At 27.4% G+C, this 18,636-nt stretch overlaps 1 protein-coding gene across 1 annotated transcript in view; it reads right to left on the bottom strand.

The window, feature by feature from the left end:
* Window positions 1-18,636, bottom strand: part of LOC111626882 (kinesin-like protein KIF13A) — a 152,821-nt gene that overhangs the window by 75,854 nt on the left and 58,331 nt on the right. Inside the window, exons 5-7 of the mRNA XM_023370403.1 lie at window positions 17,596-17,664; window positions 12,337-12,355; window positions 12,097-12,257 (exon numbers count right to left, since the gene is read on the bottom strand). Of these exons, the coding sequence (XP_023226171.1) occupies window positions 12,097-12,257; window positions 12,337-12,355; window positions 17,596-17,664 (249 nt within the window). The remainder of the gene's footprint in view (window positions 1-12,096; window positions 12,258-12,336; window positions 12,356-17,595; window positions 17,665-18,636) is intronic.

Raw genomic sequence — 18,636 nt, 5'->3', positions numbered from 1 at the left:
AGGAGTATTGTGTTTGGCGACGAAAGCCCGAATCAGATGCGCAGAATGGGCGGATGCGTTATCACGATGGAGCTGCCAAGTTTTGATCGACCACAGATCCGGTCGTTTGCGTCGCACAGCATCGAAAAGACGATGAAGGACCTCCTGGTAATACTCCTTTGCCATGGTTTTGCCTTGTGGTGCATACTCACAATACACCATCCGACAAGAGTCGAAAAAACTGTCAACATGACCTTGATATTGCTGCGAACCTGCCGCGCTTTTTTTGGCCTCGAGGATCATCCCCAAAAGCCTGCTGAATCTTGCGAATGGTTTACGCTCGGGTATCGCCAAGGTTTTTGGCAAAATTTGATGTAATATTGCTGCTCACGTTGTTCAGTCATTTTCCAACTTAGTGGAATCCGACGAGAGCTCACTACATGTCCTCACTCATAGGCCAAATGCCAACGACTAACGCTTCCTGCAGGCGGGAAAAAATTCAGGGCTGTGCGTGACTGTCCCCTCCACAACTCCACCAAAAGAGGCCTCCCGTGCATCATTGGTTTACGCGAAAAAAATAAAAGTCCGATACTTTTTGAACAGACCTCATATATACACAGTCTTGCATTTTTATTAGTTTATGTTTTTTCCGTTTGTGGGAGTTTAAGAAGCTGTCTAATTTCGATTGCTTTTCTCTCTTCAGGATTTTTCAGAAGTAATTAATAGCATTGTAATTGTAGAGATCTCCAAGCCTATTAACCTCATCATGGTTTGGATGCCATTCTAAGACCGTTGTTCTGACATCCTCCCACTTCTTCAAACAAAGTTTAATAGCAGATATTGGCATTAATCCTCTTTTTTCAGAAGAAAACATCTCTCAGAGTTCCTGGTGTTCTTCATTCAAGAGTTCTTGGCTTTCTTCTGTCGTTAGATCAGTTTCAGGTTCCATTATGAGCTTTTCAATGCTCATTATTTCTCAAATGTGATTTTTGTTACTCCTTAAGCTGCTTGAATCTTCTTGATTATACTGTATCTTTCTTGGATAAGATTGAACTGCAGCCTACTGTAGACCTGTTCAAGCCGTAATGCCCAGCAATATCAGACATCTTCTGCCCACTCTCTACCTTTGTTATTATACTTTCACATTTTGAAAATAAAAATTGCCGCAAAACTTAACAAGTGCCCACCCAACAGTCTCACGAATACTATAAAAGCACACCAACAGTCTCACGAATACTATATACTACAGAAAAAATAAAAGGTTGGAATTGTAATTCCAACCTTTTATTTTTCTGACAAAAACAATTCAAGGGAGAGTTTCAAAGTTCAGAAGAATACTATCCAATCAGTATATACCGGGTTGAGCGTTGATGTCGACGTCTCCTGTGCTCCGAAAAGTTTTGAATTGTTGCCTGAAGACAAGGGAAGACCAATCGTTATTCATTATTTTACGGCATTTCTTCTTGTGTTTGTTCTGTGAGGTGTTCATTATCCAATTTGTTCATTAACAGATCACCCACTGTACTATTTTATAAGTGCAGAAAATAAGTTAAAATGCTAAATTCTTTTTTGAATTAGAAGAAAGTATGGAATATATGTAGTTTATTAATTCATTTATAAAAAATACAAATATATATTACATTCAAATTTTTAAACTTCTATGCAATTTTGATGCTTTATTTTAACATAATGTCAACATGTATTATAATTACACTTATATAAGTGTAATCATAATATTAATTTTTATATATTTTTATTTTTATAAAATCTGCATATCATGTTTTATTATATAGGACATTCATTTTAACATTTATTCAGGCACAATAAAGATATTTCTAGCAATATATGATAATATGCATAGCCTATGGTACATTAATTTACCTGTGATGTTTACAGAAAAATAAATGAATTTATTCCAAAAGAAATATGTAAATCATGCAGAAGTTCAACAGCAATATGCAAAACTTCCAAACATAAGAATAAAATGCAAATTAAAAATGTAATTTTCACAAATCATGTGGTGACAAATGACACCGATGTCCTTACAAAAGAGCCAACATCCTGCAGTCTGATAATTGATGGAGCATTGCAACCTTATATTCATAAGCACTACTGTAAAATGATTATAATTCATGAAAAATGAAACAAAATGCATGAGAAGCAAGCAGATAGATTCTAAAAGTGCTTTCCAGCTGCATAAAGACCAAGACATTTTAAACATATACTACAGCAAAATAAAACTAACTGTTTTTGTATTAATTTATGCAATGCTGGGTTTTATCCTTTATAATCAGAGTATCCTTTGTACATTTGTTAAATCATCTTAAAATTATTCCCTTGCACTATATTTACAGTTGAGAAAGATAACAATATGTAAATTTTTCACCATGCAATTTGAATGTGTCCGTTTTTTGAATAAATTAACTTATTTTTCTGTAAAGATTGCAATGAAAGTAATTCCCTATAGCTATGCATATACTCATGTAATGCTGGGATGATCTTTTTTGCATTTGGATGAATATTAAAGTGCCCTATAAATTAATAGTCAACATTTTCCAAAATATGTTTTGTGAACTAAGTACTGGTTCATAAAAAACTAAAGTTGATCTGCAGAAAGCTTAAAAATTAAAATATAAAATAATAAATTTTTAGTAAAAATTAATTTGATATTTTTAAAAGTTTATTATTATTTAATTGAAATTTATTACATAATTGTGACACTTGGTAAGGCACTAGCTGTAGTGGAATTTGTCATACATATTAAATGTATTTATATATTCAAGAACAGCTTCAAGAAAAAGTACTGATAACTGTCAGTTCTAGAAAACCAAATTAACTACTTAAAATTAAGCAGAATTGTTTTGAATTCAAAATTATCTATATTTATCTATTATTATCTTTTTTAAAACTTTTTTTATCATATTTAATTCAAAAACTATAGAAACATTTTATCAATGCAAATTATTCTAGTATAACATTCAATGATTAGATGGTCCTTATCATGCATGAACTCTGTATTTTGACTTTTTCTGTAATTTGTTCACCAAATTGCAAAATTGAGTTGCAATACATTTAGTTTTTAAGATATATTTTTAATGGTAATTTAAACTCTAAGAACATAGCACTTATTTATTTTAGTTTTGTTAATAAGTTTTTAAAATCAAATATGGTGTACGTGTTACTGTGAAAGACCGAAATTAGAGAATGTCAATATTCTCCGGTGAATGTCAACACATACAAAATACGTCGGTGAAAGTCCGAATATTTGGTTATATTATTATACATTCGAACAATTGCCGGTGTATGTCGACAAGCACAGATAAGCTTTGGTAAAGGTCGAAACGACACTGAGAAGTCAATGTCAACAGAGAGACGACAGTCTGTCACCAAATCCTTTGTGGGTAGCCGGAGGTAGGACAAGGTCTTTTGATCCCGTGAGGTGGGAATCAGTTTGTCATGTCGAGTGGCTGAGGATGAGAGGGGTTGTTGGTAAGGCGTCAGCGATATCTGAATAAAAGACACCATTAACAGATCAATTTATAATCACGTAATAACATAATCAGTTCATAATTTGTAAAGAAAAGTTACTTTTCATAGATGAGATTTCTTCTCAAGGAATATCGCTGAGAGAAGCAGCTACAGCTAATTTGAAAAGTGGAGGGCAAGGCTATACATGCTGTCATTGCAAAAAAAAAGTGTTCCACGAATAAATGCAGTTGTAAAGCAAGGGACTCTTGTGCAATTCAAAGTGCCATAACAGTTTAAGTTGTTGCAATAAATAAGATTGTATAACATTAATCACATAATTTGTGTAAGTTTATTATTATATTATTTTCTTTAATGATTAAGAATGTACTGTTTGTTTTAGGTTCAACAGTTTATTTAAATGTGCTGTTACTTAAGCTTTCTCCTATTTTCACATATTAAAATGTTGCATTTTTGTCTTAATATAATAAAAATATTTTTATTCAACATTCACCNTTTTTATGACGAGTTTCACGCAAAGTCATCCCAGTGACACTATTTGGTCTGCTAATTTACATATATATCAGTGAACATATTTAAAACTATTACATTAAATTGTACAAACCAATTATTAGTATTTGTTTTACCTGTAGTTTATATACGAACATCAAATTCACATGTTATCAGTTGTAGCTTTTCGTAAAACAAGTCTCGCATATAGTTATCACAACGACACTATTTGGTCTACTAATTTAAATATATAAGTGAGCTGATTTTTGAAACAATTTCAGTATACAATGGAAAGTTGTGTACTAACAGGAATTATTATATTAATCTTAACTTATATTATTTCCAGATTTTTACAATCATTTATTTATACATGAACTTTAAACTTTGGTGATCATCGTCATAATTATATCCAATAGTCACCAACTTAATTACAATACTGTATTTTTATCCAGTTCTCACTAATTTTAATGCTTAAGTTTTTATTTATACAATTGTTATTTTTAATAATCTCAACACTCTCTTTAAATTTTCTGTTATATGTTTTCTTCTCTTTATGTAGAATCTGTATGTTAGTTTTATCTATGTTGCAGTCGTTTAGTACACAATGATCATGGAATACTGAGTTTAATCGGTGATACTTCAAATCAGACATATGCTCTTTAACCCTTATTTTTAGTTTGTGTTTTGTTTCGCCTATATAAAAACTGTTGTTTTTACATGTACATGGTATTTTATATATGATAGATACAGAAATGAAGAAAAATAATATGAAACTTGCTCCAAAATATGAAAATCTATTCTCCAGATTGAAGGCTAAACAAAGTATGAGAAAACAAAAAATAAATACAGAAGAAATGAAAAATATTGTATATAAAATACCATGTACATGTAAAAACAACAGTTTTTATATAGGTGAAACAAAACGCAAACTAAAAATAAGGGTTAAAGAACATATGTCTGATTTGAAGTATCACCGATTAAACTCAGTATTCCATGATCATTGTGTACTAAACGACTGCAACATAGATAAAACTAACATACAGATTCTACATAAAGAGAAGAAAACATATAACAGAAAATTTAAAGAGAGTGTTGAGATTATTAAAAACTAGCAGACCCCGCCACGCCTTGTTGTGGCTCAAAATGTATCTATTATAAATGTATAACACTTCCCCAATGGGGGAAAATTTTTTCTTAGTGTACATTCTGTTGATGTACCCTATTAAAACGCAATCAAAAACGCAAAAACCCGCATCTAAAATAGTATAATAGAAGCCAAGTTTTTCAGAGTAAGGCTTAATCCTGTCTCTCTCCCCCGCGGGGAAAATATCAAAAAATCTCTTCTTAGTGTACATTCTGTTGACGTATCCTATTAAAATGCAATCGAAAACGCAAAAACCCACATCTAAAATAGTATAATAGAAGCCAAGTTTTTCACAGTAAGCCTTAATCCTGTCTCTCTCCCCCACGGGGGGAATATCGAAAAATCCCTTCTTAGTGTACATTCTGTTGACGTAGTCTATTAAAACGCAATCAAAAACGGAAAAAACTGCATCTAAAATGGTATAAATAGAAGCAGAGTTCTTTACGGTAACCTTTTCCAAAAGGCTTACCGTAAAGAACTGTCCATCCCCCATGTTTAACGGAATAATATATAAGGGCCTATGTCCACCCTGAAGTTCCATTCTAAATATTGGTAAAAGAATTTTTGAAATCGAATGAGTAGTTTCGGAGATTACCTGCTGCATACAAACTAACATACATACAAACATTACCTCTTTATAATATTAGTATAGATTAGCAGACCAAATAGTGTCACTGGGATGACTTTGCGTGAAACTCGTCATAAAAAATGTTACAACAGTTATTGTGTGAATTTTGGTACGATATACGAATATAAATTACAAGTAAAACAAATATTGTTAAAAAATGTTATAAATTTCAATTTATTTATCTGAATTATTTGTATAAACTTAAAGAACATCATATTCGAAAGCCCTGTCGTCAAGCAGTTAGCTTCGAATCTGTTTATTGTCCACTTGATATATAGAATATGAAACTGTCCATCCGGTACGACATCTGTACGCTCGTGATGTGTGCTTTCGAGGTATGTTTTTTTAAAAGATTTTTTAAAATGTTATATCTATGGGATGTTTTACTCGCATATTTATGTATAATTTCTCATGTTTCATTTTAATGTTTAGTTGGCTGAAGAGGGGCTAATGCCCGAAATGCAACTTGTAAATAGCGTCCCAACTGAATAAAGTGGTGAATAATCTGCCAAGTGTTGAATAATATCACCGCAGTGTGTCTGTAAAGAAGCAAGGTAAAATAAAATTATTTATGATTTAATTGATAATACATTTAGATCATTAACTTTATTTAAAATTTGTTATAATTTTTAAAACAATTAAAAAACAACTTAGCTGTACATAGGATTGAACCTAGATTGCCAGTGTGGTAAGTGAGTTCGCTATAGACTCAGCCATTTGCCCATGCTGTCATACTGTAAAATCGACCAATATATGAGCTGTGCTTAAAACTTTAGACCCCTTTTTCTCGGAATCTTCTGGCTAGTGCGCTTTACAATTCTTCTGGGTGGACACCATTGAAGTATACTACTAACCTGCAAAGTTTCATCCTGAACTGAATTTCCGAGACCATAAGGTCCCCTTGTAAGAATTTTGAATTTATATATACTACATAGTTGCCAATCCTCAGTCTTTCAGGCTGAGAATCTGCCTTGGGAAACAGCTGTCAGCCTTAGCTAAAATATCTCCACCTTTTTAAGATAGCATAACACCTTTACAAACCTGGATTTATGGCCAATACTAAAAATTCCAAGGTTGCTTGTATGAGGTTTTTTGTCCATTCTCCATCATTAACATTTTATCTGAGTTCAATGTTGACAGACATATAAGAATTTTTGTATGTACAGAAGAATTTCAATGGAAGTTTTAAATTTCTGATTAAGTTATGCAAAACTTATTTTTCCTAAAAAATTGTCACATATGAAATTTTGTCATAAGATGTCGGTAGCTATATGCGATCTCTGCTCTTTAGTATGAGAAAGCTCATCTGAAAGTCTAGCAACATTAATTTCTTTCTCAACACCATCACCATATTGATGATAATATACTCAGTTGTCAGTGTTGAAGATGGCCAAGTGGTTAAGGCAGTGGTTTTCAAGGCAGCAGGATGCTACAGCAGATTAGGGTGATGCAACAACACTTCAGAGGTACTGTACTGTGAAACTATGTACTGTACTGTGAAAATATGTTAGTTTGATTAAAGATGAAGTTGGTGGAAAAGTACACAAGGTAATTTGTGTGTCTCTAGTTATTATCAAGTTCCAGCTTATACCAGTATCTAACTGATAAACAGCTAAAGATTAATCATATTTCATCTTTAATCAATGTCTTTATATTCTATAAATATGATTTTGATAAGAGTTTTTTCCCTCATTTTTTAACCTTACTATTCTGTAGAATAAAAAGGGATAAGATTTATATTTTCTAACAATACTCTTATTCACTATTTGTAATTAAAATATAACAATAATAAAGAATATGTTATTACTTTTATAATAAAAAATATTTCTTATTTTTTTGAAAATAATATATCTTATGAATATTTGATAAAAATATTTAACTAAAATTAGATATTTAAAGTATTTGGTTATGTTGATTATTTTTAACACAAATTATAATGAAAATAAAATTCACTAGCCTTAAGTAGACATTGCACAGACATAGGTTTTCAGTTTACTGTACTTCTAAGACCTTCTTCAGGCAGATTCTTTCAAAATAAAGATAGATTCTTTGACAAAATCTATTTGAAGAAGGCCTTAGAAGTAGACTGAGAACATTAGTAATGGATCTCTCACTTATGTGCAAGCCCTACTTAAGGTTGGTAAATTTTATTTTGATTTCTGCCTTGTTATTAGATTAATTTAACACAAATTATTTTCACAAGCCATGTTCAATAATAATTACATAAAGAACACAAAGATATAGTTAATTAATATACTGGAACTTTTTTGTAATTAATATACTGGAACTAGATTTGTAATATCATTTTTCACATTCAATAGACATTGATATGCATTTTTCACATTCAATAGACATTGATATGCACAAAAAAACACCTTCCTTAATTACTCCAGTAATATTTATTCTGAATTATGAATATTAACATTTTCAGATGCATTTAGAGACTTTCTTCAAGTAAAAAACCATTCCATCAATCAAACATTCGAAAACAGAGAAATGTTCTAAACATTACGATATTATTTCATCAAATTCAAAATATGTTTAGAATATTTCTTCATTTTTGAATTTTTGATTAATGGACAGCTTTTAACTTGAAGAAGGATTCTAAATGCGACTGAAAATGTTTGTAATTCAGAATAAACATTGTTGGAATAGGTAAGGTAGATGTTTTTTGTGTGTATCAGTGTCTGCAAAAGTAAGAAGTGAAACTATATTAAGGTTGCTTATTAGTGCAATAGAAAAATAAATATCTCAAATATTCTAGGCTATATCAATATAGAAATATATCTACTGTACTATACTTGTATATAAAGTACTTTGCTTAGAACTGTAATGATACTTTCCATCACAACAACACCAATACAATAAAAAATGATGGCACCAAGAATTGATGAATCATCACAAAATTTTTGTTATGAATAGTCTATATTGGGAATAAGGGACAAAGCCTGCAAGACAAGCAAGCAGAAGCTTAGAATGCCTATAGCAATCAGAAAAAAAAATAGAAACAGTGGCATAAAAATCAATAAATCATAATGCAATTTTTTAACAAATGGATGAAGTCCCCTAGTAATGTTATAAATCAATTAATAATTATAAACTTTTTTTTATTTTAAATTGCTTCTTGTCTATTTTTTTTAACTGTAATAAATATTAGATTTTCCAAATGCAAACATCATATAGACTTATTTAAACCTGAGACAGAACAATCACCAGCAAAATTCTATTTATTTTTCTTTATTCTCTAAAATGCATTTCAGTCCTCAAGCCATTTAAGTCCCTCTTCAGTTGGAATATAATTTACTTGTACAAAAATTTTAAGATCTTATTTATCATTTATAAACATTTTATGTTAATATTCTTATTTATAACAGAATACACAAAAAAGAAACACTTCATTATAATAAATATAGATATATACTTTATAAATTTTTGTAATTATGCAATTTTGTAATTGTTAACAGCAAAAATTTTATTTGTAAAAAAAAACAATTAAATCATTACATTCACTGCTATATATAAGTATAAAATGAATGTAAAAATGATCAGTTCTCAATTATAGTATCAAGTTACCCTCTTCACAATAGCCAGATGAATATGAGCAATTTAGATTTGTAATATCATTTTTCACATTATTTGATAATGTTTACAGCTTCCGTAAAATAAGCATTAAAATAAAATATATCTTTATATAGAACATTCAAACTTCCAATAAATATTTTGTTTTGTAGCATTTTTAAAAAATGCAATTATGTAAGCTTGTTTTGCAGGTCTGTGTTTTGCAAGTGTCTGAATAGTTTTTTTTTCAGATTAATTTTCAGTTTTAAAAGCTAAAACTGAAATCAATCATTTGAAATTTAATTTCTAATTCAAAGGATACGTTATTTTCAGAATTATGAGATTCTTAAGACGTAGTACTTTCAAAAAATATTAATCACAAAAAGCCTAAGACAATTTCTTTGTAGATTAATTTAAGAATCAAAAGTTGGTTGTTTTTAGTTAGTAACAGCTCAACAATTAATACACTGATTTTTAAAAGATATTCTTTCCTTAATGTCATTTTTAAATTAAAAATCGAAAATAAGTATGATTCTAATCAAATTTATGAAAATGACATTAAGGAACATGACATTAGATTTTAAATTATTATTAATAATTTTATTAATAATAAATCACTTATTTTAAATCACTGAATGATTTAAAATAATTCATTTTATGGTAAAATTGCATTTAAAATAATGTTCAATGATTTAACTGTAATATTTTATTACATTACTATATTTTCAACCCTTCTTCCAAGTCTTATTAAAAAACAGTTTCTAAATAAACAACTGCTAAATTAAACAATCATTTAAATTCATATCATTTAGGAATATATAAAAAGACACCAAAACCAGTTATAAAAGTCCGATATAGTTACTAAAACAGTTTTGTCCATTTCAAACTGATATCAGATTATATAAGCTTAATGCTTAACTTAACATCAAAGTTCACTACAACATTATAAAAGTCCAATATATTTACTAAAACTTTAGTAAATATATTTAACTTTTACAAGTGATTTTGGTGTTTTTTATGTGCTCCTATCTAAGAACTATTAGTTTTAATAAAGTTATTAAAGCCTTTTTTATTTTGTGCATACAATTTATTTTGTGAAATTAGCTGATGTACCTAGCAATGCTCAGGTATTCTTACAAAAACATTATGCAGTTTGAAAACTATATATGCTTTTGTTAGGTGGGGACTATAGATTGAATGTATATACTCCCCATCTAACAAAAGCATATGTAGTGTTTTCATTGCATTTCTTTTGATTCTCTCTTAATAAAATAAATTTTGTTCTCTATACATATCTTTGCATAGATTTGTTCAATCATATTTTACAGATATTTACAAGTTAAAAAATTTCTCTCAAGTATTTCTTGACAGAACAATCTGTAACAAAAGAATTTGAAGTGATATATTTCAAGAGACAATAATTATTTTTCAAAAAACATTGAAAGCAGGTGGAAAATAATAATAAGATTTTTCAAATACTTTTAAAATATTTATGCACCACTTTATTACTTAAGAAGCAATAAAGTAAATTACAAGTATTCAAGTGAAGAGATTAAATGATATTGACACTACAATTTATTTTAGCCAATTACATGTTTAGATCATGAGTTCTTAATAATTAAATTGTTTTATTAGTTTACTACTTTCAAAATGAAAGTAACTGAATGTGAAATTAAATGTGTTGTGTCAGACTGGTTTCTAGGCAGTGGGACTTAATAGATTTATTTGTTAAAATAAAATTTTATGGTCATTTGAAAGAAATATGTGAATTTTCACAAATTTTTCTATAAAGTATTATGGAACAAATTTATAAGAAAGTATAAAAATAATAAGAAAGATAAATTTTCTAAAAAAGTTAGAAGGAAAGAAGACAAAATTCAAAGACACTGCAAATCTGAACACAAATATGTTTACAAAGGCCTCACACAGTCACACAGATACAACACAGTCACAAACAAAATTTCCCTTTTATTTATAAGATTTGTTAACTGAATTCAAAAATGGCTGGAAAAAAAATTGAAAACATAGATTTTAGTTTTATTTTAAATACTGTTGTCACATGATCATACCATCACAAATGCAATTGAGCATGTGTAAAAAATATGTTAATGACATAACTACAGATTCATTCTTTAGCAAATGAATAAACTAGTTATACACAAATTAAGTTTAATGTCATGTCTATCAGATATTTTGGTTTCTATTAGAAAAAAAAATAATCCTCCAATTAAAATTTAGTTTTGACAGTGATTTTATGGCTTCAGACCTAACATACATTTATTTAATTTTTGTAATAATTTGAAGTNCGATAATCGGTTAACGAACAATTCGGATAGCGAACAAAGTCTTGGAACAGATTATGTTCGTTAACCGATCACTCACTGTATATGCAGTGAGCAGCTAACTTGCACATTATTGTTTTAATAATGTTTCTATATTTTACATTAATTAAAAACCTTTATTAAAAGATTAAAAATAGCAGCATTAAATATATAAATATAATTAATATTTACTATACAAAATAAATTGCTTTCTATTCGTATTTTATACTCTTTACATGATAAATATTGGATTTAATTTATTTTAAAATTTTTTGTTATGAAACATGATTTTAAATAATAAAAATAACAACAACAAGAATTCATAAAGTTTATTTTTATGAAATTTTGTAAAAATTTCATAAAAATAAATTTTGAAGAGAGGAAAAAAAAAATATTAAAATGACAGAATGTTACATTAATAAATATTTTATAAAGAATAGACACAAAAAATATTTTTAATTTAACTTGTCACATTTTAAAATTTATCTTATGTTTTCATACCTGTCTGGCCATAAGCAAAAATGCAGGCATTATAACCTTGGAAGGCATTATCTAAGATATCAGCACCCAAACTCTTATACACGTCTTCTTGGCTTGCATAATGATCATCATTTTCATTAAAGGACCAGAAACAATGATCAAAAGCAAATGTCTACATAAAAATATTTAAATAATGTTTATTTTTGAATTATATATTTAATAAATAATAGGAAAAAAAGCTAAACTCTTACCTTTGGTTGCTTTCTGCTGCTTGAGCATTATAAAAAAATAAGAAAATAATTTAGAATAATAATCATAATAATTAATGAATGATTAAATGTAGATAAAAATAATCAATTAAATTGTTTGTGAAAAAACTAATTAAACAATGAGAAATTCAGTATTAAAAGAAAAAAATAGGTAAAATAATAATTTAACAGAATTTAAAACTAGTTTTATATGCAACACTTAATATCTGAATGAAAAATAGTATAACAACAATTTAACAGGAGTATATTTCAAAGCAATGATTATTTTAATACATAGTATTTTGTTTTTCCTTTTTCCTTACTACTATCTAAGACAATAAATTATTGATAATCTTTATACAGCTAAAATTTCTTCTCTCTTCTGACAATATATCTTTACTTTGATTTCCGATACACTCGATGTCAGTACATTTCATATAGTTCTATTAAACTTGTCTCTTCAATATATTCTTCTAACATTTATATGTAAAACAGTCAATTTTTTAATAAATTTTATACTTAACAGTCATAATTCATTCGACAATTATGCTGAATGAATTATTTAAAAAAAGTAGATAAAATAATTTATTTTCAACGAAAAAATCATTTTCAAATAAAATTAATTTTATATTTGAAATAATATTGAAATGTATTATTCATTGAGTGTTTAATTCTTTCTTGACTAAGACCATAACCAATTATCAGAGCATTTCATTTGTATCTTACTTTCATACTGAAAGTAAGATACAAATTACATTTTCCTGAGGATGCAAAATATAAAAAAATGTAATAATTTACAATTTGAAATTGAACATAAATTAACTTATCTTTATACTTCAAAACAAAAATATAAGATATCAACAATGTTTTATAGGAAGAATTTATAAGCTGTTAATAAAACTTTACAGTTTTATTACAACATATGTTTTTATCCTCAACTCAAGACTTTCCTTCAAAACTTATATATATTTTACTTATTACTGATAACAGAATTTATATTTTTGAAAATGAGTTTTATTACAATGTCATAGTTTTCTATGGATTAAACTTTAATAGTTTGTTTTTCTAATAAAAAGTTGGCATTACAGATGTTAATAAAATGTATTTCAGTACTTTACACAATTTAAAAAATATGGAAATATTTAAATTACATCATTATATATTTATATTCTTATACACACATTATATATTTAAATTTTTCAATATAAAAGTTTCAGTGGCAGGATTATAAAATCCATATAGAATATAGAAAAAAAATCTAATACTGTTAACATAAAAAGATTCATGTTAAAAGTTATTTTTTTAATATCTGGTAATGTTAACTTGTGACAAGTTATGTTATGTTACGTTGGATGAAATATATACTAAATATGATTTTTTTATTTGATATTTATGTTTTTAATTACACATTTTTTGATAAAAATAATTTTAAATAAGAAGGTAATAATTGACAGAAATAATTTTATTATAATCTATTTCTATAATTTTCTTATCCTTGTATGTAGGTAAATTATATATTTTCTTGTAATATTTGCTCTATTTAAATTTTCAACAGATTATAACTATAATTACAGCTTCATTTATCATGAAATCCTGTTGTAAATAAATAGTATAGATAATAAAACTATTAGTAATATGATAATTATATGTTGTGATACATTTTATAAAATATATATCTTAAAGGAAAAAAAGCTTGTGATAAATAACTATAGGCATATTAGGTTAATGCAAATCATTTCTATATAAAGCAAAATGTAAATATTTGAACTGGTTCACAATACTCTATTTATACTTTTAACAGGATTTAAATAAATTCCTGATAAATCAATATGCAGCTGGACCATTAATGTTTTGTCAACATAAAATATTTTATTATAAAATTTATTTAAGTCAATATTCAATAAAATAAAGTCTGAAATTTATAAATTGCTAATGGTCACTAATATAATTCTACAGTTTCATATATATATTAAAAAAGATAAATGTATAATTCATTAGTAAATAACCACTAATAGATCTCTCATGAGAATTTTATTTTTAGAAAAACTACTTAATGCTATTACATACAAAATCTAATCAGCAATATTTTATTTTTAGTAAGTTTTATAAAGCAAAGAGATTATTCTTAAGAAATACATTAGTATTACTTTTTGTTAATGTATATTTAAATATTCAATAAGTAAATATTTATATACGTATATAACAAACATAATACTAACCCTTTGGGATCAAGCAAATCGTGAACCTTCTCATTATATATTTCCATATAGGAAACTTCAACTTTATGTGNGATTTTCATTAATAAGTTGGTCAAAGAATAATAAGTAATACAAATCTTATATTCATGACAATTAAATGCTAGATTATATAATTTTTTTATTAAATTAATAAATATAGTTTTATTTATTCAATGTGTTCTACTCGTAAGAAGCAGATTTTGTTGACTGTTACAGTCCTTATCTTACTGTCCAATTTCTATTCTGCTTAAATCTGTTATTTTATTCTCTATCTCCTTTGCCTTTTAAATATCTCCATTAACACTATCTCTGTACTCCTATCTTCCTTCTTAAAGCACTATACCAATATATGAGATTCATGATCAATAAAAGCAAGTCTTTGTGTAACTATAGATTTCACTATTAAATTATATTCTCCTTTCCATTTATCTGCTTTTTCCTTTGCATGGACTATAAATTTTTCATAGTGTAGTTGTTATTGGCACCCCTCTCAAATTTCTCTTTATTAGCCAGAGAGCAACTGGCAGCAGAGGATTTGTGCAACCACTGTGACTGCAGCTGTCTCACTACTGCCAATGGTTCTACCAATTTAATATGAAGAGAAATTAGAGATGATGCCAATTCTAATATGGTTAATCTTGTTTTCTTCTTGCATGTCTGTTGCTTATCTTTCACAATAATTCTTATTTCAATTTGTCAACATTACTGAGTTAGGTTACTAAAATGTTTGTTAAGAAGTTTTAAGTTTCAAAATTATTTTTAAAAATATTTTTAATCCCTACTACATTCATTTGAAAACATTAATGAAAGCTTTGTATTTCAATTCTTTATTTTATAAATATATTAATTCAATCAAAAGTATATTTAGATAAAAGATTTGTAAACAATACTATTTGCTCTAGGATATTATCTAGAACATTGTGTCTCAGTTAATCATAATGTCATAATATATCCTAGGATTTCCAAATAATCTCATCTAACATTATATCCAGAAATCAGGATTTGCTTTGTCATAGAATGTACTACAGTATATAATTTACATAAAATCAAACTGAGAATTGTGCAAATATATCAAATAAATATCTTAGTATTAAGATGNAGAAATTGTTCTCTATTTGTTAATACCAATTTGTATTGTATTAACAAATTTATTGTAATATTAATAAATAATTGATTGATTGATTGATTGATAATTCTTCTCTAAAATAACACATATGTGTTTTTTATATTTAAATATGAACTTCATTCATGAACATCATTCAATAAATTGGCAATTAAAAAACATATTTTTATTTTATTCACTATATAACATTTCATGTTTTGGATACCAATAATGGCCCTTCTCAGTCTCATCTTTTCAAATTTTTTTAAACTTTTTCCATCCTGTGGATTTAAATTAAGGATCTTTTGAAATTCTATTGTGAGTTCTATGCCCACATTGGTGTGGTAGACCTTTTGTTACCAGCAAAGCTCACTTGAAGCACTATAACTACTGAACACTATAATTGAAAATGTCTGTTATTGGTGTATTGCAATACTCAGCATTCATTGTAAATACTGACTGTTGTTTTGGACTATAAATGTAACATGCCATTGATTCTAAGGCAGACTTCTATTTTGGAAAGTAGATTTTAAAAAAAGTCCATTTTAGAATTGAGGAAATGTGATCTTTATTTGTTCAATTTGTTTATATAAAATTATTCTTAAGAAATATTATTATTATTCTGATTATAAATTTTTTAAATTATTAAAAGTTGACACAATAAAAAATACTATTATGAAAAAAACATTTCAAACAATGTAAACACTAAAAAACATTGATTGTTCTCTCACGATATTTACATTTTTCACCAGATGCTCACTCACTCATCCTCTAATGTTTAAAAACAAAACTATTTTATCTGGGTTGTTTGAATCATTTTTGTATATTGTCAGCAGTAAAAATGAATAGCAATAGGAAAAGCAAAGCTTTCTGTGGTGTTCAAAATTGCAATTCCAAAGACATATCGGATCCCAATATAAGTTTTCATCTATTCCCGAATGAAAAACATATAATTAGTCAAAAATCGGAATTTGGAGAAGCTCATAAGTGTAACTGGTGGAGAGTGGATTTGACTGTTAAGAATTGGCAAAAAGTTTTCTGACTGTCCAGCTTTATATGAACAAGTTATGCTGTCAATTTTATAAGGTTTTTCCTTAACTTTTAAAATGCCAGTAATTTTGTGTGGGACAGATGTCAAAAATGATGTTTGAATACAGAGCACAAATATGTATAGAAAAATCTCACTCATTTGTTTTGATAATACTACATAAAATGACCTGACCCACTAACAATAATTGTTCTATAAAATTTCTTGAAAAACAACTACAAACAGCATAAGTCATTACATTGGACATTAATATATGATTAATTTTACATTGACTAGTTACAAACGATCCAGATATAGTGGCCATTTTGTAAAAGTGCAGTACCCTCTATAGTTCACGATAAACACAAACATAATAAGATTGAAAATATTTTTAATATATGTCCTTATCAATACAGAATTTCACATAATTATAATTTTTGAATATTGTATAAAAGATGAAACCAAATATGTAAAATCAACTTTAAATTTTTAAAATGCTATTATATATATTTCATATATAAACAATATTATATACTTTATAGAAATACTTACTTAAACTTCTCATATATATTTGAATTTATATCATTAATCTATTTATATACTAAATGTGTTATTAACACAAATTAATCACACTAATCTTAATATTAACTATAATCAAAATTCTTAGATCTTTAGTCTGCTTGAAAATGATTAAAGGATAGCTATAAAATCTGTCTACAGCATAAATGCAATGGATTAAAATTACCACATATTAAATTTAATTTGTATTGATAGAAAATTAAATTCTCATAGAAGGATAGACAAATTGATAAAAATTTAACAAACAGTTATAAGAATAGAGTAATGAATGATTGGACAAGCATCTATTATACGTATATAACAAACATAATACTAACCCTTTGGGATCAAGCAAATCGTGAACCTTCTCATTATATATTTCCATATAGGAAACTTCAACTTTANAGCTAAAGATTAATCATATTTCATCTTTAATCAATGTCTTTATATTCTATAAATATGATTTTGATAAGAGTTTTTTCCCTCATTTTTTAACCTTACTATTCTGTAGAATAAAAAGGGATAAGATTTATATTTTCTAACAATACTCTTATTCACTATTTGTAATTAAAATATAACAATAATAAAGAATATGTTATTACTTTTATAATAAAAAATATATATATTAATAATCTGTGTCTCTCTAACAAGATTACAAATTTTCGAATTCATTTGCAAATATTTCAATTTTGCCAATTCTTTTCATTGTTTTAGGAAATACTGTATGTTTGATGGTAATTACACGTAGGTACATTCAAACACTATTTATATAGGCTACCAATTTATTTTGTATAGTCCTGTATACAGTGGGTAATCGGTTAACGAACAGATCAGTTAACGAACAAATCGGATAACGAACACTTTCGAGAAAGATTTTTATGTTCGGATAATGAACACCTCACAGAATAAACACAAGAAGAAGCTATGTAAAATAATGAATACCGATTGATTTTCTCTTGTCTTCAGGTAACAATTCGAAACATTTCGGAGTGCGGGAGGCGTCGACATCGACGCTTAAACCGGTTTATACCGATCGGATAGTATTCCTCCAAACTTTGAAACTCTCCCTTGTAATTCCAGCCTCTTATTTTTCTTACAAAACAATTCTTTTATGTATTCACGAGACTGTCGGGTAGGCACTCGTTAAGTTTTGTGTCTGTTTTTCTTTTCGAAAGGTGAGAGTATAATAACAAAGATAGAGAGTGGGCAGAAGATGCCTAATGTTGCTAGGCAGTATGGCGCGAACAGGTGTACAGTAGGCCGAAATTCAATCTTACTGTATTTAAGAAAAATACAGTATAATCAAGAAAACTCAAGCAGCTAAAGGAGTAACAAAGATCACATCTGAGATATTAATTTAATTACTTACGAAAAATCCT

This window comes from Centruroides sculpturatus, unplaced genomic scaffold, assembly GCF_000671375.1.
Source record: "Centruroides sculpturatus isolate CEXI.00-Female unplaced genomic scaffold, Cexi_2.0 scaffold433, whole genome shotgun sequence".
NCBI lineage: Eukaryota > Metazoa > Arthropoda > Arachnida > Scorpiones > Buthidae > Centruroides > Centruroides sculpturatus.
Note: the sequence above shows the minus strand (reverse complement) of the source record. Positions and strands in the feature narration are given on the sequence as shown.